General features: G+C 49.8%; 8 protein-coding genes across 8 annotated transcripts; 5 read left to right on the forward strand and 3 right to left on the reverse strand.

Moving 5' to 3' along the window:
• Positions 1 to 6,721: 6,721 nt before the first annotated feature.
• On the forward strand, positions 6,722 to 7,891 carry CLAFUR5_14530 (uncharacterized protein; the record flags this gene model as incomplete). Its single annotated transcript, XM_047913678.1, has 1 exon — positions 6,722 to 7,891. One exon carries the CDS (start codon positions 6,722 to 6,724, stop codon positions 7,889 to 7,891), a length of 1,170 nt encoding a protein of 389 aa, XP_047769470.1.
• A 512-nt stretch (positions 7,892 to 8,403) lies between these two features.
• On the forward strand, positions 8,404 to 9,248 carry CLAFUR5_14531 (uncharacterized protein; the record flags this gene model as incomplete). Its single annotated transcript, XM_047913679.1, has 2 exons — positions 8,404 to 8,570; positions 8,627 to 9,248. The coding sequence occupies 2 exons, from the start codon at positions 8,404 to 8,406 to the stop codon at positions 9,246 to 9,248; spliced, it is 789 nt and encodes a 262-aa protein (XP_047769469.1).
• Positions 9,249 to 10,784: 1,536 nt separating this feature from the next.
• CLAFUR5_14532 (uncharacterized protein) lies at positions 10,785 to 12,318 on the reverse strand (the record flags this gene model as incomplete). The annotated part of the gene is made up of 3 exons (XM_047913680.1): positions 10,785 to 11,205; positions 11,261 to 12,053; positions 12,108 to 12,318. 3 exons carry the CDS (start codon positions 12,316 to 12,318, stop codon positions 10,785 to 10,787), a joined length of 1,425 nt encoding a protein of 474 aa, XP_047769468.1.
• Positions 12,319 to 12,466: 148 nt separating this feature from the next.
• CLAFUR5_14533 (uncharacterized protein) lies at positions 12,467 to 14,939 on the reverse strand (the record flags this gene model as incomplete). The annotated part of the gene is made up of 4 exons (XM_047913681.1): positions 12,467 to 12,511; positions 12,565 to 12,981; positions 13,564 to 14,247; positions 14,301 to 14,939. The coding sequence occupies 4 exons, from the start codon at positions 14,937 to 14,939 to the stop codon at positions 12,467 to 12,469; spliced, it is 1,785 nt and encodes a 594-aa protein (XP_047769467.1).
• Positions 14,940 to 17,935: 2,996 nt separating this feature from the next.
• Positions 17,936 to 18,889, forward strand: CLAFUR5_14534 (uncharacterized protein; the record flags this gene model as incomplete). The annotated part of the gene is made up of 3 exons (XM_047913682.1): positions 17,936 to 18,149; positions 18,202 to 18,560; positions 18,611 to 18,889. The coding sequence occupies 3 exons, from the start codon at positions 17,936 to 17,938 to the stop codon at positions 18,887 to 18,889; spliced, it is 852 nt and encodes a 283-aa protein (XP_047769543.1).
• Positions 18,890 to 19,639: 750 nt separating this feature from the next.
• CLAFUR5_14535 (uncharacterized protein) lies at positions 19,640 to 20,585 on the forward strand (the record flags this gene model as incomplete). The annotated part of the gene is made up of 3 exons (XM_047913683.1): positions 19,640 to 19,798; positions 19,849 to 20,245; positions 20,299 to 20,585. The coding sequence occupies 3 exons, from the start codon at positions 19,640 to 19,642 to the stop codon at positions 20,583 to 20,585; spliced, it is 843 nt and encodes a 280-aa protein (XP_047769567.1).
• A 127-nt stretch (positions 20,586 to 20,712) lies between these two features.
• On the forward strand, positions 20,713 to 21,111 carry CLAFUR5_20386 (uncharacterized protein; the record flags this gene model as incomplete). Its single annotated transcript, XM_059463222.1, has 1 exon — positions 20,713 to 21,111. The coding sequence occupies one exon, from the start codon at positions 20,713 to 20,715 to the stop codon at positions 21,109 to 21,111; it is 399 nt and encodes a 132-aa protein (XP_059319207.1).
• A 123-nt stretch (positions 21,112 to 21,234) lies between these two features.
• CLAFUR5_14536 (uncharacterized protein) lies at positions 21,235 to 22,284 on the reverse strand (the record flags this gene model as incomplete). The annotated part of the gene is made up of 4 exons (XM_047913684.1): positions 21,235 to 21,441; positions 21,478 to 21,646; positions 21,777 to 21,823; positions 22,141 to 22,284. 4 exons carry the CDS (start codon positions 22,282 to 22,284, stop codon positions 21,235 to 21,237), a joined length of 567 nt encoding a protein of 188 aa, XP_047769466.1.
• Between the last annotated feature and the right edge of the window lie 1,597 nt (positions 22,285 to 23,881).

Here is a 23,881-nt window from a genome sequence, read left to right on the forward strand (position 1 = left end):
AGCACTCTTGACGGCATGGTCTACAACAACATTATGACCGTCACTGACAGGCTTACTAAGGAAGTCGAGCTGATCCCTATTGGCGCAATGACAGCACAGAATACGGCAAGGCTTTTCCTCAAACATGTGTTCTGTCGGCGCGGGTTTCCTGACACCATTACATCAGACCGTGGCAAGCAGTGGGTTGCTACCTTCTGGAAGAAACTCTGCAAGATGCTCCGCACAAATCGCAAGCTGAGTTCTTCGTATCACCCAGAAACTGATGGACAGTCAGAACGCACTAACCAGGCGATGGAACAGTATCTCCGCATGTTCACCAACGAGGCACAGGATGACTGGGCAGAATGGCTGTGCCTTGCTCAGTTCGCGATCAACAATCACCTGTCTGAGACTACTGGTGTGTCGCCGTTCTACGCCACCTTAGGATACAACCCTGAGTTCATAGAGCGAGTTGACCTGAACGCTGGAAAGGAGGGAGGACTGACCACTCTCCAGCGACTGGACGCGCGATCAGCAGAAACCTTTGTGCGTCGAATTTGCGAGCTTCACAAACACCTTCAAGAGAATATGCGAATGTCACAAGCTCTCCAAGCAGAGGCAGCAAACCGCCACCGAAGCATTCCTCCAGACTACAAGGTGGGTGATTGGGTGTATCTTAGCACCAAGAACATCCGCACGACTCGACCATCTAAGAAGCTGGACAGGAGATATGCCGGCCCTTACCAGATCACGGAAGTTATGCCGGCCAGACTCTCTTATCGACTGAAACTATCAGACGCTCTAGTAGGACTTGATAACTGCTTCCACACCTCACTACTACAACGAGCCGACCACCCCGATTTCCCACCACTTGAAGGGCAGCATCTGGCGCCGCCACCACCGATAACTATCGAACCTGACACCACCGAGGCTGATGCAGCAGCCGATGTAGTGGCAGCACCTACGCACATGTACGAGGTGGAAAAGATCCTTGACATGTACACCCGTAAGCGGGCAGGCAAGGTGAAGAAGGGGCACAAGCGCAAAGTAGATACATGGTACAAGGTGAAATGGGCTGGATATCAGAACGAAGAGGATGGTGAGACCTGGCAACCTGCAGAGGACATGCTTGAACACGCAGCCGCCGCTGTTGCAGACTTTCACCATAACCGGCCGGAGTTGTCTACGCCTGTAGGCTTCGCAGCTCCATCTGACTGGTCCCTACCAGCCACTGAGATACTCGGGCTCAACTCGATCAGGGTCATTCCGAAAGACACCGTCACGAATGAGTCGCCTCGAGCCTTGCCTCTAATAGAATCTGCTCCGCACATATTCGATACTCGAGTGGAGCCTACAGAGCCTGCAATGATACCCAACTTTGGTCATAAGGATCATACGCGAGTGCGAGCCGAAGACAGACTTAGATCTGGGGCAAGCCAGCTAACTAGGCAACATGTTTCTCGAAGGAAGCCGGTCGAGGATAGTCTTGATAGAGCGAATGCGATGTTATCGGATGACGACAGGGCACTAGAGGATGATTCGGCGTTCGCGCGATTATGGAGCTCGACAGGCAAGTGGCCTCACAAGGTGAATAACGCTCAGAGGACTGAGGCGTGTTTTGGGAGGGGGGGTACTGTCACGGGCAGCCCGCGACCCCTCACTGTAGCTGCGTCGGCCCGGCTGAACCGCGGACCTTCTGCATCGGGTTAGCGCGGCTTGGCTTTACTTTATAACTTCGCCGCGCCTCGCGCTCCTCTTTCGTAGCTTCGTAGAACAACAACTATCTCATTCGGACCCTATGGTACGCGCGCCCTTATAATGTTTATATTTATACTTTTTCTCGTTTTCTCGTAACTCTAACTCGTACGGTCTACTACGTACTACGCCTACGGAGTAGACTAGGCGTTTCCCGCGCCGCCGGTGTTATTAGCGTTACTACTATTACTACCGTTACGGCGGTTATTACTTAGGTTATAGCCTAGCGTAAATAGGCGGCGGGCGACATCTCGAAGGGGGTACTAATCGGTATCGACACGGCGGTAACCTTCTTATTCGCATTTTAAGTACCGATTCTAATCGATATATTCCTAGGCGCGAGTAGTATCTAAAGGTTAGATATACTAAAATGCCTAAGGTCGATCAGCCTACTTAGTCTTAGCGTTCGGGTTAGTATTGTTACCGCTACTACTCGAAGCCGTATCCTTCTTATCGTCGTTACCCTTAGTAGTCTTCTTGTTACCTTAGGTCTTAATCCTATTACTAGTCTTACCGTACTTAAGGTCGAACGCCTTAAACTTGTCCTCGTAGTTATATAGCGTAGACACGACTTACTTAAGGGTTATATTGACTATGTCCTCGTTTATAATATAGTTATCGTAGCGCGAGTTTAACTTACGGAGTAGGAAGTCCTTCTCGAGTTTCTTTTCCTTCGCGCCGTTATTAAGGTTAACGATATCGGCGTTCTTACGGAAGGATAGGTAAAAGTTACTGAACTTCTCCTTGTCACCCTACTATAGACTAATAAGCTTAGTTATAGTATTAGTATAGGTATTACGGGTACCGTAGCGCCGGGCTAGATCTTCTATTATCTTATCTATAGAAGCGTACTAAGTAGTCGTACCTTCCGTAGACTTAGTAAGACTAAGGATCTTTAAGTCGATATAGGTCTATATACCGTTCTTTAACTAGCTCTAGACGTTCTAAAGGGAGTCCTTTATAGTACGGTACTTCGAGGCTTAGAGCTTAGCTTCGGTAGTACGCTACTACTCTTAGAACTTAATATCGTCGCTCTTTAGGTCGAACTTAGTAGGGGCCTTTAGCTCGTTAGAGGACTTGATACTAGTAGTTATGTCGGCGTCGTAAGTCGTATTTTCGGAGATAGGGTTGCTATCTAAGTCGGTACTCGGGCGATTCTTCCTACCCTTACGACTATTCTTACGGCCCTTATTACCGTCGTCCTCGTCGTCTAATAAGTCCGATAAATCCGGGTCCGACTTCTTCTTATTAGGTTTGCCTCTATTTTGTCGACGCTCTAGTAACTCTTTAGACTCGGTTCGCTAAGGTAGTAGGTCTTACTTTTCCTTAGACCGGCTACGGTCTATCTCTTACTTCTTAAGCTTAGTAATACGCTTCTCGGCTACTACGAGCTTAGTCTCGGTCTCTACTAGCTTGCTCTCCGCTACCTTATACTACGTACGATATACCTTCTTTATATCTTTGGCCCTCGTAAGCTCGTCTAGGTCGATAACGATAGTATTATCGCGCTTAGCGAGCTCCTCCTTTAGTCGCGTAACCTCCTCTTCTAGGGACTGTCTAGTCGCCTATTCCGTATCGATTATATCCTCGAGTCGGTCTATCTAGTCCTTAGCATCTTACGCCTTACGGAGATTAATACGGTTAGCTATATCGAGCGTAGTATTAAGTTTATATGTATGTTAGTAATCGGACTCGATGTTATAAAGGATCTTATAGATCTACTAGGGATGATTATTGACCGTCTTCTTGAACTTGTCTATTTTCAACCCGTTTAACGAGTCGAAGGCTTCCTAGAAGTTGTCGATAGTAACCCTCCTCTTCCTCGGTACCTTAGTACCCTTATCTTCTGTCTTATCCTCGATAAACTCCGCCCTATATAGGTTAGCTAAGTTTAGCTCTATCTCGACCTCCTCTTCCTTAATCGCCTTAAGTTGGTCGAACACCTTCTTATACTACTTATAGTACTAGTTATTCTCGTCGAGGAGCCTGTTTACTATATCCTCTTTACGTCCTTAAGTCTATATCGCCGGGTTCGCGCTATCGTTATCGGGTAGATCGGATAGTAGGGTAAAGAAGGATGATCTATTAAGGGACGCGCGATGAACGCGTCTATTAGTGTTCTCTACACTTACGCCTAGTACGCCGGTGCCGGTCTATCTCGCTATTATTACTATATTAGCTATAATCTACTTTAAGGTACGACTTAGCGAGTACGATACCTAACTTAGTACTTCCTCGTATACTATCGCGATTTCTCTATAATCTCCCGAATGTAGCTTCTCGTATCTCTCTATACGTTAGTAATAATCTATTCGAAGTGTTATAAGTAGGTATAAGTACGTAGTCGGGTAAGGTACAAGTCGAATAGATGCTCTATCTTAGGGAGGCGCGGAGGGCGCGAGAGTTATATACGGGCGCTAAGCCGCTAGTCGGATTAGTTAGCGGGCGCGAGGTCTAGGCACGTACCCGCGGGTTTAAGTAAATGTACGCCGGTACGGTTATATCTAAAGAGTATAAGGCTAAACACTATAAGGCTCTTATCGCCTAGATATTCTATCTAGACCCTATAATAAGCTAGGTAGAGGAGATTCTAAACGACGTAGAAGAACGTACATTTACTACTATTAGGTAGGCTATAGCCTATTAGTAGGAAGTACTAATCCTAAAGTCCTATAAGGTAGCCGTATAAGACCCCGAATAGGGATATATATAGAAAGAGGCAATCGAGAACGAACTTATTGCCTTAGTAAGTAATAACACCTAGGAAGTAGTTGTACCGCTAAAGGGTACGAATCTAATTACTTCTAGGTAGGTCTTTGATATAAAAAAAATGATTAGTAGAGCTATTAAGAAGTTTAAGGCAAGACTAGTTATAAGAGGGTTTTTATAGAAATATAGGGTTGACTTCGAAGAGACCTTTATACCTACTGTTAGATATAATACTCTCCGAGTATTTATAGTAGTAGTGTATAAGAGAGATCTCGAGATATACCTAGTAGATATAAATAATGCTTTTATCTAAAGTAGCCTTCTTAAAGACATCTATATAATCCTACCCCTAGGAGTTAAAACACCTCTAAATATAGTGTTTCAGGTCCTACGAAGCCTTTATAGGCTTAAGTAAGCAGCTAGAGACTAGAATAAGCTCTATGTTACGAAGCTAGAGAAGATTAGATTTACCTAGTCCTAGGTAGATCTATACCTACTTATCTATACGGATAGAGACCTTATAACGTACTTTACTACCGAGCGGGCTATACTACCGAGCGGGCTACTTTTACTAAGAACTATACCACTTCTATAGATATAGCTATATAACTACTATTATAGCGTATATTATCTTTAAACGAGGCCAAACTGACCTTAGCTATCTAGGCTACGAAACGCGACGCGATAATTACGAATCGACTTACTATAAAGGTATACAACGCGTCTCGAACTATACTAGGGTATCGATTAAATAGACGACCTCCTCGAGGTGACTACGAGCCTAATTCGAAGAAGCTTATAGAGCTAGAAGAGAGGGTGATACTTAAATATATACTCGAGCTAGATCTTAGAGGTTTCCCGCTATTAAAGGCTAGTATATAAGTAATAGCCGATTTATTACTATAAGAGAAGGGTCTTAAGCCTACTAGTCTTAATTAGACAGACAGGTTTATTAGGCGGTATTGTAAGCTAAAGGTTTATATAACACGTAGATACGATCGTTAGTAAGCCCTAATAGAAGATCTAGACGTTATCGAGAAGTAGTTCTTACTTATACGTAATATAAAGGAGAATTATAGTATCCTTAACTAGGACACCTATAACTTCGACGAGACAGGGTTTATAATAGGTGTCATTACGTCTTAGAGCGTCGTTACGGGTTTAGAAAGGCGTAGTAGAAAGAGGAAGGTCGTTTAATAGGGTAATAGAGAGGGAGTAGAGAGATAGCGTATTAGATAGCTCTTATACGAAGCGAGATTAGTAAGCTACGTAAGTCTAACGAGGCCCTTATATAGTAGAAAGCACGAAAGCGTAAGTACATTTAGTCTAGAGGGTCTCTAACCTTCGATAAGGCGTCGTAATTAATACCTCTAGAGGATACTAGGAGGTAGGAAGTAAGTAGAGAGTCGCTAGATAGTGTTTAGCTAGTACTAAGGCTACGACGCTATAAGCGATATAGCGAGTCGGGGCATAACGTACGTACCTATTAAGTAGACTCGCTAGATAGCGAAGAATCTAAAGAAGAATTGTCCTCCTAGTAACGATTCTATAGGATGTCGTTGTGTTAAGATACCGTCGCAATTAAAGTGGAAGTAGTACAGTTCTTAGCAAAAGTAGCCCGCTCGGTAGTATAGCCCGCTCGGTAGTAAAGTACGTTATAAGTTATGACTTAGATATAAGAGAAATTAAAAAAAGTCTAAGAATCGCAAGTTTAGATTATGCTAGGGTTATAGCAGTACTTTCTAACATAATAAGGGTTATAGGAGTACTTTCTTAACACAATGTAGGGACATAGCGGTATGCTTTTGCTGTAAAGCGACACGGTAGTATTTTCCGACACAATGAGGGACATGGGAGTATTTCACCGGACAGATTTGAAATCGGAGGCTGCCGAACCACAAAGTCCAAGGCAGAGCGAGATTCTACACCATACTTTGCCTCAACCGAAGAGTGTTCTGTCCCTCGTTGCCATAGCGAAACTGAAGTGCAGCTGCCCTCGACGCTCTTCACGATAATTATCACTGACTGTACCGAAGCGTTGCGGGCGAAGTCATTGCACATGATCACTGGAGTTTACTTGCCAGCAAACGTGAACGCAATGCGGCTAACGATGTTTCTAGCTATTTTCATTCACTGCGAAGCCTGTGACCCCGCCACTGCTCGAGTCCTGGCACTTTATAAGACTGCCACACTTTGTCAACTTTACTCGCACCAAAGCTCGGACATTCTGCAGCGCACCTCACAGACTCACGGCACCACAACCAAGGGCTCCGCCAACATGCCTCTCAACGCTCTACCACCCGAGATCTTCGAGACCGTCGCCCAACACCTAGACCCAGCCGATCTCGTGGCGACTCGGCTCGTTTCCAGGGACATCGCAGCCAAGACTCTCCGCACATTCGCCACAGTGCACTTCACCGAAAAGTGCTTCCTTTTAAGCAGCAGGAACTGCCTTCTAGCCGCCATAGACATCGCAAAGCATCCAGTCTTCGGTCCAGCGCTCCGCAAGTTGTCGTTCTACATCGACACAGCGAAACGACCACTTGAACTTGGTATTCCAGGAGGCTTCGGCGATGGCGGTCTTTGGGAGGCATATGAATCGAGATTGGCCATCTACGACTTCTACTCGGGGTTCATAAGTGACACGGCGCTCGACTTCTCCGGCAAACCCGACGGCCTCGGGTCATGCGTTGGTACCTTGCTATCTGCGTTGGCAAGACTCAATCGAGTCGAAGAGGTGGTCGTTACAAACAGCGAAGCTTCAAGCATACTACCTGCCGCTGCACCAACCTTCAAGGATATGATCAGACTACATACGCTGGAGGTGGACGAAACATTCGGAAGTGTCGCTACATGTTTGCTGGATCAGGCGATCGGCTTCCTTCGTTGGCCAGCGCTCGAAGCCTTCACCATGGCTGGCACAGATTGGGCCCTGAGACCGAGCACGGTGGTCGACTCTCCCATCCGCGAGACTGCGCCGTGCGGATTCCTGGCATGCGAAACGACGCTTCGACTCCGGCGCATCACCCTCGCACTGCAAATCGCCAGGTTTCACAGCCTAGACCAAGAGATTCTTTTCATCTTCATCACTCTGCAGCATAACTTCGAGCTAGAATATCTGGACCTAAGCTTTGCAGATATCAGGTACGGACCCTTTCGTAGACTCACCTGGCTAGCCACCGATGCCTTGTTCGGATACCAGCACCCTGCTATCTTCGTGGCTCTGAAGGAATTTCGGCTCGCAGGAGTCAGCGTTACACTTTCTGCGCTGAGGAACTTCGTCAAAGATCAGCCTGTTCTTCAGGAGCTCGTCCTGGCAGACAGCGTCATCCGTCTGCAAGGGGTCCGATTTGAAGACCTGCGGGAAGAGGGGGAAGGGTGTTATGGTGAGACGTTGTCCCGTATCCTTGGCGTGCACACGCGTATTGGCGCGGTCAGCCTGGTATGATTTCCGCACATTTACGCTCGTGCATGGGCGATGTTCATGGATGGACTGGATCCACTCGAGCTCAGAGAGGAGTGGGAAAGGAGCGGAATGGCGGAGGTACGGTCAATTGATGCGGGCTTGACCCTCAATCACATGCCGCGCTTTCGTGCTCTTGATGCCGGCGTGTAACGTAGCTGCCTTCGACGAAACAACAAGAGTGCACACTTGTGTAGAACAAGAACTCGGCCATCGGTCTTCACTCCGTATATCACATTCTCTGGCAAAGCTCATCTCGATCTTCAATCCTTGCTCAATCGCATGGATCGGGACATGGATGTCGTTGGTGTCCGACAAAGTTCCGGCAGGTGGATGACACTTCACTTCATCAGCACGATGTGCTCTACTGTACTGAACATATTGAGTAGTCCAAGCGGCGTTGTGTCTAAGACCTGCAAGTGAATGATCTCGCTACTGTCTCTCTAGGTGATGTTTGGCAGTTGCGCTAGCGAACTCAAAGCAACATTGCAGCAGTTATGCTGCAGCTCCTGAAAGAAGCTACGACAAACACCATATCTGCAAATTCGACCACTTCAACAGGACTTCAATGTTGGGTACACATCATCATGGCGGTAGAAGAGCGACCTGCTCTCGATCCGCTGGCGCCGACGAAGTCAGAGCATGAAGCACACGAACAGGCAATGTACAGCACAGTCACATCTCCGTCACCAGGAACACCAACTAACGTTGTCACGGCAGCGCCCCTCACGACCTCCTCATCATCTCCGTCGGCCAAGACTTAGACCAAACCAAGTTCTGCCTCCCCAAGACCCTGGCCTGTGCAAAATCTCCTGTCCTAGCAGCAGCATGCGAGAACTACCAACACCAATTCCCCGCCTCACCAATCGCCCTACGCCTCAAGGACATGGTCCCCTACTGCTTCGCGATCTACCATCACTGGCTACAATCCGGTCACCTGAACACTGAACCAAACTCGTACAAAGGCCCCGTCCGCCGCCACAGCAAGGAGTCTTTCTCACACCCGATCTGCGCCTACGTAGTTGGCGAACAGCTTAAGGACGTCTCACTTCGACATGCGGCTATTGAGAAGTGCTGCGAGATTCATCAGAGGGAGGGTATCATCCCGAGTATCTACCATGTGGAGTATGTCTGGGAGCATACGAGGGAGGACGCGCCATTGAGGGTGTGGATGATGGATGTGTGGAGCGTTGATGTTGATGAAGAGTTGTTTGTGGAGTTGATGGATGAGTTGCCTGGAGGGTTTCTTGTGGAAGTTGTGAGGCGGGTTTTCAGGTTGAGGGATAGGGCGAAGAGGGGGATGAGGTTGGTTGATGAAGCGGGGAGTTATTTTGGGTCGTGAGGGAGTTTGCGCGACCTGTTGCGGTGAGGCAAAGCTGTCCAGAACATAAGTCAGCGCTGGTATCATTGTTGATGTGGTCTTGAAGACTTTGAGAGTTCACGCCACGCTAGGGTGAAACGTCCTTGCTGTGCCGCATGTACTTAGCCGCCCACCACCACCATCACCATCACCACCATACGCTTTGAGTGGCACAGCACTTTAAAAATGATCCTGAAAGCTTCATCGAAGCCGTCGAAACATGAGGACTCTCTCAGCGTCCCATTCTGCCAAGCCATCTCAGCCAGATACCTCCACGCACTGGCGCCGAGTATCAATATTATCACCTCCTTCGTCAGCACTACACGTTACCTCAACGAGTAACTTGCTGCAAATCCAGCAATGAAGCCATCATTACCCACCATTACTCTCCTCGTTGTGACCGGCGCTCCCCACTTGCCGTCCGCCGCTGCAGCACCTCCACAATACGACCCCAACGACCCCGACCTCTTCTGTATAGCTCCTCGCTCGCCCTGCGACTGGCGTGCCGCTCTCCGCCATGGTACAGAGTGGTGGTTCGCAAACGACAAGGCAGTCTCCGAAGTGCAGAAACGTTAGTCCATTCCCAATCCCGCAGCCCCGGCCCCAGCAGCAGGAATCGAGGCCGGAGCTGACTTCGCTGCAGGGCCTCTTCACGAGTTTGATTCGACGAAAACTGTAGCGACGGTGACGATGACTACGTCTGGGATGAGCGTGACTTCCACGGTTCCGGGTGAGGTCAAACAGGAAGGAAATGGGACGGTTTCGACGAAGAATGAGTCGCAAGTGTCGACTGTGACGGCGTCGGGGACGCCTCTCCGGTCGGTTGAGGATGCGAGCTCTGGGCAGGTCAGCGAGGCGACACATGTAGGACTTGGGGCCGGGGTCTAGGCTGGGATCGTGGGAGTCGCAGCGTTGATGTATCGCTTGTAATGAAGTAACACCCTGGCTAGGAGAATATAATGGGTGTAGAATCCGTGATGGGGAAAACCCTGGAGCCAGTGCGGGTTATCACTTAATCTCAGCGGAGACGTCGGGCCAGATTGTGGCAAGCCGCTCATATTAGTATGCTGTGTTACGACCGCACGAGAGAGGAGCATGGTATCGCAACGAAGAGCAATGTGTGCACGCTATCCAGTACGGTACGGAGCAATTCCTGGCCATACTGCTCCTCCGCCGTCTCAAACCCGTAGAGCCTTGGTCAGCACACTTCCACATCGGTCCCTTCAGCCTCGAGCACGATGCAATCTTTCGGAAGGAACCCTACCCCAACTCGCTCGTATGTCTCTCCTTCGTCACTCTTGCGTATCAGGAGTAGGTAATGCCTCTGGGTTGGGGAGGGGCTCTCGGTCTTCAATTTTCCAATGATTACGCCTTTCGTCAGACTGTCATGCAACGCTTCCCGGTCCCAGACAAGATACATCTCGCCTACCTTGCCCGTCCATCCACTGAACCTGAGAGCTCTTGCGACAGCGTTTATCCCAGGCTTCCGTACGCCACTGGTAGAAGAGTGTCGAAGGCTCAAGGCGGTCGCCGAAAGGAGGACCAGGGTGATTGATAATCGCTAGTCCACTCTATCTTTCCGAACGGTAACTCAAGCAAGTTGACTGCGCCCATGTACGCCATCCAAGACCATGATGGTATTTGGCCTCGTTCTTTGCTGAAGTCAATTTTGCCGAGAGTGGGCTCCTCGTCAGCACGTTGCCATAGTATGCTCCGGCCAAGGTATTTCTCAAACACGCCGTAGCCGCCTCTGGAATCGAATGCACGACAAAGTCTCTCCTCAATTCCGGCAATTGCGATTGGACGATCCTGCTCGTAAGTGAATGCCAGCCGAGAGTATTGCTCGTACAGCTTTTGAGAAAGCAGTATCTTCCCGCCTTTTGTTTCCATCTCAGCAAGACGAGGGAAGTTTGGATCACCGAGGAAAGCGGCTTGCTTGCTAAAAAGATCCACGTCAGCTCCGGATTTGAAGTACCTTCGCATATTGCACGTACTTGCGCATCTTAGTCATGGTCTCGCATCGAATGCCTTCACCACATTCCCAGTACATTTGTCGCTCTCTGAAGTAGATCGTTCGACGGGCCAAAGCACGCTCTTGCAGGACCCACGCCCGTTTGTTCAAGTGCCCTTCGATGACGTCTCTCTGAAAGTCATCAATGTCTTCTGCTATGAAGAGGGAGCTGTTAGGAAGCGGAATAGACTTTCTTGGTTCAGGCTCCCCAAGAAAGCCGTCGGAGACTCCGGTCGACCTGCTTGCAGCAATGACACAGTAAGCGACACTGAAGACATCTAACATGCGGGCAGCCTCCTCGTCCCAGTCATCGTTGTCATCTTGTACGATGCACAATGAATCAATCCAAAGATATGGCGTCTTGATGTCCCTAGCGACTTTGACGGCATCTTGAACAAGAAGAGGGAGGTCCTCAATGTTGATGCGCCTCTTGTGAAGGGACAGGTTCGCAGTGGTCGTCTGATAATATTGGTGTACGCCAGGATTACCCCATCTGTATGAGAGTGCAGCATATTTGCATAAGCCACTAGGCCCAGTGGGAATGTCGGCTGAGTCAAGGAGTCTGATATCACCTGAAATTGCTGTATGTAACGCCAGCAGTCGGGTTGGCAAGCGTGGTGGAAGTCGCAAGTCTTCCTCTCGGCAGCACGTTGGATGATTCGCATCGCAGTCTTGTAGCCACTGCTGCAGCAAGATACCATGAGCAGAGCTCTCGATACCAGGGAGACGTGGGGAGGAGATCTGGACGTCCTTGTATGCTGCACTGATGTCCTCATCTGTTGATGACACTGTCAACACGAGCTGTATGTCTGAGCATCATAGCCACGAACCTGGTAGTCGTCCAATGGTCAAACTTTGCTTCAGTTGACCTTCCTGCTCCACTAGGATTCTTGAATCTACTGTGCGAATGCTCACCGGGGGTACGGTATTGCCGTACGTATGATTGCGATCGACACCGCGAAGCAGCATTGCACAGAGGACGCATGTGGTGTCGAACTTTGTACGATCGACTCGAAAATTCGCCATTATGTGCGTGGCCATACTACGGCATGTCTGGCATAGAGCAGGAGCTGATGCAGGCCCTTTGGCAGGTGCGATTACTCCCGCGGCGAAGGACTCAGCAAAGACGTTGTCTGTGGTGTGGGACCAACTGTGCTGATCCAAGGGTCATGCATATACCAGAGCGTTGTTAGTAAAGGTCATTCCCGCTGACAATGGTTGTGCTCACTGTGTCCTAGAATTCACATGTCACAACGGTGTGGCTAGTCAGTGTCCATCGTGACTCACTCGTTCATTTCGTCCGCCATGCAAAGGCACATCCTTTCCGGCTAGCGGCGACAGACTGCCTGAAGGGTGCACTCTAGGCTGATTGCCTGGTAAGAGGCGTGATTCGTATGTACTTTTCGTGGTTCCTGGACGTCTTGAGGCGTTGAGAATACCATCAACGTCGTACGTACGGCCATCGATCGGCTTCCTGGGTGTATGGAGATATTGGGCACCTGAATCGGTGGCCTTGGCCTTCTCGACGATGCCCTCCAACTCCTTGAGCAGCACGTCGGCTTTCACGCGATGCGGTGGTGGTAGCGATCGATCTTCGAGATGGACGACTAGCAGTCTGTCGCGGATCAGAGTGACGACATCGCGAATGGCGTTGCCCCAGGCATCGGTGTCCTGCAGATCATGGTCGAGAATATTATCCATCAGCTGCGCGACAGAGCTGTTCACTTCTGCCCCAGATGGCTCCAATCGGGTGTAAAAGTTGGTCCCTTTGGAAGCATCGAAGGGTAGGTTTCGGAATTGATCAAGTCCAGTCTGACCATACAGCAACCATAAAATGTGCTGTTGGCGGTTGTGAACCTCCAAAGGTAAGCGTAGCGGAGTGGAGCTCTCTACCAACCCTTCTAGACTGCAAAGTAGCGTGCGATCCACGCTAGAGCTACCCGACGTACAGCGCTTATTATACGACGACATAGGCGTTAGCGACGAGTATATGTTTGCGAGTTCGCCAACAGGCACAGTGCGGTAGATCACGTGACCCTTGAACTTGAAAGTTGACCAATCAGAGCGGGCGCCAAGGCTAGTTGAGGGCTGGTGATAGAGCTCCACTCCCTCTTCGCTGACGCCACCACCTACGCTCGAGTGTTCGCAAGCTCACACGTCGCTACGGTGGATGGCTAGCGCTCGTCGATCGTTACGCTTAACAATGGTCTCGAGCATGATGCATCCAAATGACCAGATGTCGTACTGTCTTGATCTGGCGCGATTGTTTTGGAGGTCTGTACGAACATCTGGGGGCTCGTATATGACGGTGCCGAATTGAGTTCCAGTGACTCCTCTTCGGCGTGCGGTGGCCTGACTGTGCATCTTCGCCAATCCAACGTCAGCAATGCGCCAGATGCCGCATGTACTCACAGCGTCGAGGAATACGAGAATGTTCTCGGGCTTCAAATCCCCATGACGCCAGTTTGAAGCATCATCGTTCAGCAGAGCATCTCCTGAAGTACCTTTGTCGTTGATAGTTATCTCCGGGAATACCACACCAGCGGCGCCGCTTCCGACGTCATCCAGAGCAGCGGCTCTCGACGGAGCATTCTTCTGATTGTGCAACTTGCCAATAGCACTTGCTAGGCCTCGAAGTTGGTCGATCACGGCGGATCGTTGTTGACTGGTCCTCGCCTTCGTGAATGATCCCGGAGGCCGCTTCCAGAAATCGCGCAAATCACCACCGTCCGCCCACTCGGAAACTATAAGATATCTGTTCGCGCGAGTGTCTTCGGGATCGTTTTCAAGGGTGATAGCAGCGATATGACTGACTAGATGGGGATGCTGGTCGGATGATTTGCGTGCGTTCATCTTCTTCAGGTTGTCGACCTCTTTCCGGAAAGCAAGCTGCGCCGACATACCTGCAGTAGCATTTGAGGCCACTTGCCTGAACTCCTTGATGGCAATGCAAAACTTGCCACCGGGAAGCTGTCATTCCTTATCAACAAAGGTTACTATCGCGGCTCCGCCGAGCAGCTTACCTCGTCAAAGCCCTCAACGTGGTTTGCGTGCAAGTAAGCCTTACTGACACTTCCGAAGTTGCCACTGGAGACCTCTTCGGCATACCCCGTGAAGGGCAAGATGGTTCGCGCCGGTAGGGTGTGCTCCAGCCGAGCCCTGGTAAATGTGGGCGCAAGAAACGTCCACTGGGTGTTGTAGAAGCTCTCCCATATGCCCCAACTATCGTCACCCCAGTAGTCGAACGCTTGCAACTCGGGGCGTGTCGCTCGAATAGCTTCTTGGTCGTACTCACTCGTAGGGACGTCCGGAATTGGCAATCTCCGATCGCAAAGCCCATGCTGCAGACACATCTCAACGATTGATTGCAAAAGAAGCTTTGACCCATAACTTCCACAGTTGCTGCGCAGTATTGTAGCGAACACTAACGTGGCCTCATCAGCTACAAGCTTGATCAGAGTATCCTCGGCGGTCGGCATGCATTCTTTGATACGGTCGATCTGGAGGAGCTTGGACAAACAGTTTCGAGGCAGGAACTTGTTGTCTCCTGAAAGCCAATGATCAACGCATAGATTCTGTCTGAAGTCCTCTTTGAGTCTGGTGACGGGGTCTTTGACCTGTTCGCCCGAACGATGTCGTGCTGGTGAAAGTTGCTGTTTCATCTCAATGTAAAGGCTGCCTCAGCTGTGCATGGTTAGTCTGTAGCGAGGACACGGACCTATATAGATGACGCCAGGACACACGTTACTCCATGGCGGCCTGCTAGGTTGAGGCTCAGTAAGCCACACTGCAAAGTGCACACAATCGATACGCTCGAGGGAGCTAAGAGCACCGAATCATCATTGTTGAGCCAACACCGATGTCACCATGTACTGATGGTTACTGCAACCACCAGATCAGCTGTCATGCCTTTGGAACACCTCCGGTCGACACAGCTTCTTCAAGAAGATGCTCCGCCTCCACAGCGGCACAGTACTGAGGTCTCGACAGGTGCCAAGGCCGGATTGCCGCATACTTAGCAAGCTTAGCTCGTCTGCCTTCTTGTCGCCTTCTAACAACACAAGTGCTCTCGTGCTTGTCGCAATTGCTCTTACGATTGAATGTTACTCCGCAGCGCGAGCAAGCAGCGGAGTCCAGCCCCTTCTGCTCTGCCACATGGCGCCTATAATTCCGCAAGGACTTGAAGGACCGACCATTGCACCCATGCTCCCAGCATCGCGGTAAGCTCTGTGGCGTAGACTCCAAGGCATACGATTCAAGTGGCACTTCTCCAGCGCTTGACCCGCCGGAGACGTCGACATCGTTCGCCGTTTGCTCTGCATGCTGCTTAGATGAAAAGTCTGAAGGGGATGAGCTTTCGAACATACTGGCATTTCCTGCCGAATGGAACTGGTGCGCTCCTATGCAGCTCGTTAAGTTGGCCAGAAGCTGTAACAGCATGCTGTGGGTATCCGGATGTGAAGTCTCTGCCAGGCTTGATCCATCGCCGTACGACATGGTGGGCTGGGGATCGAACAGCTGCGTTGAGGTAGCTTCCGTCCTTTGAAGGGCGATGGAGACGTCTGTTGTGGCCAAGGACATGCGCGTTGCGATGGCAGTGTCTGCCAAATATGAAGCACCATGGCTAATATCATTGACGCATGCGAACTGACCATCTGAGTCGGCAAAACCGCTTGTCCTGTCGATATGCTCGAGAGCCCATAGCTGGGCAGTGGCCTGGGAGAGCAGATTGTCCAGCACCTCCTGCTCGCTACAAAAAGGCCCTTTATCGAGGTGGTCGTGGAGCCACTCTTCGAGCAATTTCTGGGACACTTCTGTGTCATGCATGATCGCCACCAGCCTATTGCTCAAGGGTATACCGGATATGTCGAATCTTGCGGGTTCCACAAGGCCACAAAGTGATGATCAAAATGCTCTCGTTCTACACAATCAGCCCGGCGCAGCTGTGCTACTACCTTTCCCATGATATACTGCGACAGATCCCAACTGCATCTTGGAGCGGCACAGTATATGCTTCCACCAACATTGCAGCATGGAGTATCTCAGCGGCGCAGCAATAAGGCGTTGCATTGGGTCGTCCTAATATTTGGCCTGCCAATGGCTATCCGCGGAGCTGACTCTGCAGCGCCGAGTCTTATGCTGCCGATTCCCGGAGGGAGATCATCAGTGCTCGATCTCTCATTAGCTTCGTGAAGCTTGGTCCGACCTGACTCCGGTGCCCTCAAGTTCCTCCTCGTGTTCTATTGTCTATAAAATGAACATTGTCTGTGTCGCGACCTCGCACCTTGAGACGTAGTTGCAACTCGTCCAAGCGTACGTAAAAGAGCGAACGGTTCGACCACCATTCACACAGAGCGATGAAAACAAGGCCCGAGGGAAGGATTCGTTGCCAAGCAGCCGGCCTTGGATTTGCATCCCAATTGCGAAGGCGCCAAGATTATTGAGTGCTCTTCGCGGGCCGGCAAGGTTGGCGCTACAACATTCACAACATGCGTGGCGAATCATTACCTACAACGCAGCGGAGGGCAAGTGACCGTATGAAGCGAAGAGCAGCTTGGAGACAAGCTTCGCATGTGCGACTGTGATGTCACATGATGCTTGCCAGGCATGGCGATTGACCGGCCACACACCGGCAGATACTGGGCCTTCCTCATACACCGGCAGCCACACAATCTTCTCAGGCCATGCAAGAGCTATTTACTACCACCAACATTACCAACAATCATCGCAACGTCCGTGCGGGCTCCTGCGGTGGGGCGATGCAACTCTTTTGTTGGTGGGCGATCAAAAGCATTCTATCTTTGCTAGATGTAGTGCACGAGATTTCTTGTCACGGTTTCATTCTCACAATTCGAAGGCAACACGATCGACACGTCCCACTGAGAGCGATACGACCAGGACGCAGCTTGTCATACGCATTGCTATACACCCGCCACCTGGGCGATGCGCTCGCCACAAAGTATCGTTCCAGAATCCCATCCCTCAGTTCTCGGTGACACTTGTGAAAAGTTCCAAGTTCGCAAAAGACTTGAGATGACTCTATGAGCATGTTGAATACCATTGAACTGTCATGCCAAAAGCTATGTCCCACCGACCGGTCCGCTTCCGTTCCTCGCTTCTACGACCTTGTCACTTCACACTGCCTGGCTACTTGGAGATAGACTGAATTCAGCCCGATGGACACTGGAAAGACTGTTTTGGACGAGTCGTAGCTGTGCACGGGTCGATGTTTGGGAACTCCGCAGATTTCAATATTCCTCGACCTCCGGAGCAGTCTCGACCTTCATAGTAAATGCACCCTCTACCCTCGTTGCCCAAGTTGGAGTCGTAGGTGATCGCACTGATGGTACCAGGCTGTCCAGGTGCACATTCGGTACAGCTTGTCTCCGACCCAGGGCACGAAGAAAGCACGAAGGGCACAGCGGAAAGAACGCAGGGCAAAACACAGGGACGAAGGGCATAGTGATAGTACGAAGGATTTGTCAAGATCACGCAACTAGGTATGCTAAGAGCGCTGCCGAGCCGTGAAGAACTTCACAACGCCTTGCAGATCCCTCATGGACGACCGCCACGATGAAGCAGATGTGCGATCCTCTTTGGAACAGACGCCTTGAAGCCAGTGCAACGGCCTTGGCAGAAGGTCTCGAAGCTGAGATGGATGAGATTCCTGGATTCACTGAGAAGAATATGCGCGCGATTGTATATGCCGGACCTCCTCGCCGAGCTACAGACCATCTTCCATATCTTTGACCTCAACAGAGCCACCATGATTCATAGGTCCTCCCTACTCGCCACTGCCCTGGCCCTCACCGTTACGGTCGTTGCTCAGTCGATCCAATGTGACTGCAAAGCTCGCCCGAACTGGGGCGACTGTAAGAGCATCTGCTCGATTGTTGTCATACAGGCTGACGAGAGTCATCGCAGGCTATACCCTCATCGAACCATACCTGGTCAACCCTGGCACTTTTCCCGCCCCAGGAAAAGGAAAGGGGTCCTGTTCTACGTTTACGTTCCCCGACAATTCTCTAAATTGTCAAGTGGAGCTATGTCCCGATGAGGACATTCCAATCAGAACTTCGCGCGTTCAGCTAGCATACAGCATACTCATGGCTACTTGTGATCCCAATGGTGCTGGCGGAACGTATATCACGCCAGACCCAGATGGCTTCAGATTCACCGCTGAGCTGAACCCGGACTTCGCCGTGGAGCCTCCAAGCGCAGTGGCCTTCAACGCCACTCAAGGAACCCATGCGAAAGACATATTCAAGCGTCAGCAAGATTCGGTACGTATCTCATTAGTCTCGGCTGCCAACACAATTACCAATTCCCCTAGGTTACCTCCTTTGAACTTGCCGCGACGTACAAGAGGATCACCCGACCAGGCTCCATCTACGACGTGGGACCCGTTATCCCAGGTGGCGGCTCAATCACCAAGACGGTGGAGACGTCTGAGACACATAGTGTCTCCGCAGGAGTTTCTTTCAGTGCTGGGGTAAAGGAGATCTTCAGCGCCGGTGCCAGTGTTGAGGTCATGGACAGCTACACGGTCTCTAATGCCATGGGCGTGGAGGTCACTCTGAACTGCCCCGCGAACGCGCGCAAGGGCAGATAGAGTGGGAGCCTTGCTGGGATCGTTACGATGGATCCTCCCGACCTTCTGGTGACTTTGTTACAGTTTGGATTCCTACCGATCAGGGCCAGGACGGCTTCAGGTGTCTTGGTTGAAAGGCATGTGGCCTGGAATGGACAGAGCAACTAGAGTGAAGGGACAAGGCTTGACAACAGCGTGGGCATCGAGGAGGAAACCGAAATGGTGTCGTGTTCTTATTGTTGGCGAGATGTTTGGTATTCAACATGCCTGTGTCGTGCGCGCAGATTGATGGTAGATAGTTGAGCGACCACACGTTAGCCGCGCGTCCGCTTCGAAAACATTACCCCTTGTACCATGTCCGACCGGATGCGGCTACCTGAGTTCCAGTAATTAGAGTGCAGTGACAGCTCTCCAAGTCCGTGTTCAATGTTGGCCCGCCGCAGGCACCGATGTTGTTTAGCTAAGCTTCGTAGATGGCTTGCCAAGGTGCATGATCGTGCCAAGGAATCATGTTGCCCTTCGTGGCTCGGCACCTGTGCAGATCTTATCGGTACAGCGAATGACAGCGCGACGCTGCATAACGACCACAGACAACGCACAAGACGCAGCGGAAAGCAAGGCGAAGGAATGACTAGTGCCGGCTTCTTGTGAACAGGTGATATTGACCTGCAGTTTGTGAAACGCCGCCCAGCACCATTTTAGTACTTGAGCGATCTCCGCTGCACGCAACAAGATGTCGCGACAAATTTCGCACGCTCCGTCTCACCCAAGATGAAGTTGTTCTTCGCTACGCTGCTCCTTGTAGCAACGACCAAGGCTCAGGACGCTCCTCAGCCGCAGACAGACCAGCTGCTGATCGTCAGCAACGGCACTGGACCACGCTTTGGCTACGAAGCGTTCAATGATGCTCCGCGAAACGCATCCCGCGACGTAAGCTTCGCTCGAGGCTCACAGAACTGGACCTGGACACTATCAATTAGCGACTTAGAGCTCCCAATCACAGACAACAGCTCGGAGTACACTTCCAACTGGAACGCTGGAACGCTGCGCCCGACAGTCGAGTTGCATATACCAGATCCAGCTTCAATTGGCCACAAGATCTAGGCAACATCAATCAGGTCGTACGATCTGAGACTCAACGTGGTGCTTTGAGCAAGATCTCCTGTCTCTACCACATCTGGTCCGACTTTCCGGAGAACGTCACTAGTGCATGGGATTCCGCGGACTCTAGCTGTGCCAGTGCCATCGGAGCAGAGTGCCAAGAGTACATTACCCGTTCGCTGGCTCTCGAAGAGGGCTGTCCTACAGACAACTTCCCATCTCTAGTCAGGCGCTGTCGGGGAAGTTTCGGCACGTACATATCTGAATTCGGCACGAGTAAGTGGACCAAAGGCCACTATGCCGCCAATACTAACCGTTCTTCTAACCAGCTTTTGGAAATGCCAGTGTGCCAGCAAATGAGACCGCTTCCGAGAGTGGCGATACGATCAGCTATACTGTCAGCGATTTGCATGCTCCGGGTAATGACACAGCCTTAGAGCACGCAAAGAATCGGCTTCACATGGTTGTGATGGCCAGCGGGCTGGGAAAGCAACTTCTTTGTAATCGCATCGCTGACGTGACTGCGAGTGCGAGTGCGAGCAGTCCGCCTGCAGGCTTCAGTATAGTGTTCATGAGTCCGGCTGCTTTGATGGCGATCGGGCTTGGAGGCTGGTAGTGTTTGCGCTTGGTGTGCGTACATGTTCAGCGTAGGACTTATCGTCTCAGCCCCATGCCATGGTATAGCCCAGAATCCGTACGCCAACCCCACCACTGACGATCGTGTTGTGCAAACGAAGTGCGCTATGGTCAACTGGAAGCGCCGCATGCTTCTGATCCTCTATGCCTACGACAACATGGCTGCATTCATGCTACCTATCGGCAGCCAGAGAGGTGAGGGTCTCAAACACATTGCTAGTGAGCTGAAGAAGTACTACATTACCCTTAAGGACTTCGTTGATGACGACTTCCACAACGAGTCGAGAAGCCAGAAACCATTAGTCGTCACTAAGATGTTCGGCGGGGAGCCTATAGGCAAGGTGTCGAGCGTCTGCTTGACTGCTGGCTTTGCGATCAAGTCCGACGAGGACATCCGCAAAAATGGCTACATCTCGCGCGCGAGTGCCCATTACGTTACCAAGCAGCATACTGCACTTGCTAGCAGAGAATTGGACTCTACCTGGATCAAGAACAACAGGTCTTGAGTCCGGACAGTGCATACAAGGAGGGAGAATAGAGCGTGCCCGGAGGAAGCTCTAGAAGGGTGCATTGGTGCTGTCTGCGGCGAAATGTATGTGTATCCGTGGTATCAACACGAATAAATAGGACTAGCAGACTGTAGCGTTGTTAGCGCACATTGGCAGCGCGATGAATACAGAGAACTTACTGCCTATTACTCCATTGACTGCAATGTCTTTGCTCGTAGTGTAGCTAGCAGCATCACTTAAAGAGTGAACATACGCACCGTCTGACTCTTCGACCTTAGCGAGTCGAGGCATGCCGCCGTAGTACTTCAGCTGCCGCTCCCAATCCGGCTGTTGTGGGACCTAGTAGGTCACGTCGGTTTTGACCAGACTGGGAGAGGCCGATTTGACTCCAATACTGTACTGCGCCCATTCCATAGCTAGCGTATGTGTCATGTCTAGGACGCCTGCCTTCAATGCTCCACAAGGTGCAGATAGGACACTCTTGTTTGGTCTGTAGGATTCCATCGAGGCTGTGAAAACGACCGATTCCTCCCTTGACGCTACGTTCGATAAATGCTCGAGTGGCGACTCGTGCGCCGTAGAACGATCCACACAAGTCTATCGACTAGGGCTGGTTGATTTCTCCAGCGGTGAAGTCCAGTGCGGGCTTGTGCTTCGTCGGCTTAGCGTTTATGACGATGCCACGTATGGCGCCATGTTGCTCAATGATCTAGTCGACTGCCGCTGCTTCAAGTGTCACTGGTTCGAGAATCGTAGACTTTGTTACGTGCAAGACTTGAGAGTGCTGATAGATATCGAGGCTTGATGTGTTGCGCATGCACTGAGATCGCATGTTGAAAATGTTGCTGTCAAAAGAGTGAATGGAAGAGACACTATGAACATACATGATGCCTGTTTGTGTTGATGTCGACACAAAAGAAGACGCGTCCGACCTGGAATGGATTCCCCACGCCAAGCATTCACTTCCGGCAACATTCCGGCCAAATTTGCCAGCAAGCACAAGCCAAACTACCTCCTAAATCAGACCGCTGCTGCACTCGGTAGTGTTGAAGTAAAGCCACTTCCGAGCTTGCGAGGGTCTAAGAACTGTAGGCGTAGAATAGGCGCTAAGACAGCTAGACTAGTGCTAGATTTGCCCTCCCTCTTTGAAACAGCACAACTACAACGCATATAAGTTACACGAAATGCAAGCTTAGAATCTGCTTAGATTAAAAATGTAATGCTGGAGAGCCGGCGGACCGTCTCAAGGCAAGGCGCGAAGGGTGTGCGCCCGCATCGATGGCCCGCATCCACGGACACACTTCCGAAGTCGCCGCTTCGTATAGGCACTATTTCAAAGCGATATTATCGGCCGTTGCGTCGTCGCATGAAGTGTAATGTCATCGTATACAAATTTTAATGTTCGAGCTCGAAATCCGCTAGCGGGAGCGTCCGCAACTAATTACGAATTTCTAGAAAGATTATAGCTAATTCGAGCGTAGGCTTGGAATAATCTCGTAGCCTATATAGGGTCTTACGTGCCCGCACTAGATTTACTTAGCTCTTAGTAGTAGCACTACTACTACTACTACTACTACGCGTAGTCTATCTCCGTATAATTGTATTTATCGCTCGGAGCTCCCGTTTTTAGAACTATAATATATTAAGTACTTATAAAGTCAAATCTTAGTAGATAACTACTACTTAAAATCTTATATATTGAGAATATATAGGTCATAGGGTTAATATTAGGTGCTTAGGGGAATTAGTAATTAGGGCTTACTAGTTAAGTCCTAAGTATAGCTATCCCTCCTAAAACACCTATACTATTAAATAGGTACGAGTTACGTAGTAGTAGAAGACGGCGGATTATACGAAAGACGAAGAAGGACCTAATAGGATAGCGTATATCTATATATAGTATTGCTAGTATTAGTATAGGTAGATACTAGGTGTCCGGATGTTTGCTAGCCTATAGGCTAGTAAACCCTAGTCACGTGATCTAGTTATATAACACACCTATACCTATATACTTGACCTACGGCCTATATGTTCTTAACACTCCTACTTAGGCTATATAGTCTCCTATAATCCCTTTGCGTAAGCTAGAGCTACCTTGTAAAGTTTTAGAACTACTAGCTATTAAGGGACTTTATTAACCTATTAGTAGCTATGTCCTTTATATAGCAGTAGTCTACTATAATCTTCTTCTACTACTAGAGATGTCTAATATAGTTATATATAACATTAATATGCCTTGACCTTTTATATATATAGGCATCTTTAACAAGTATTAAAGCGGCTTAGTTGTTACCTATAAGCTTGACTAGCCTTAGCTTGTCAACAGCGCCCTTACTTACCCTTATACTCGGCTAGAAAGAGCTCTTTCCTACTAGTTCTAGGCACCCTATTTCCCTAAGAACAGTAGTAAGAAATTGTGACTACTTTACGGCTACGTTTATAGCTATAAACTCAGCTTCTATTATTAATATTATAACAGACTTCTGCTTCCTACTTATCTAGGACATAGGTGATCTAAAAAGGAACTATACGTATCCTAGAATTGAGACTCTATTCACTTTGTCTATAGCGTAGTCAGAGTCCGAGTATCCCTAGAGATTGCCCCCTCCCTTTCTATATATAAGACCTAGGTCTAGGTACGACCGTAGGTATCGGGAGAGCTTCTTTAAAGCCTTTATATACTACTACGAGGGATTAGCAATATATGAGCTAATTCTTCTAAGGGGGAATGCTAAGTCTAGCCTTATTATTGTTATTAGCTATATCT

Source organism: Fulvia fulva, chromosome 13 (genome assembly GCF_020509005.1).
Source record: "Fulvia fulva chromosome 13, complete sequence".
NCBI classification, from domain to species: Eukaryota; Fungi; Ascomycota; class Dothideomycetes; order Mycosphaerellales; family Mycosphaerellaceae; genus Fulvia; species Fulvia fulva.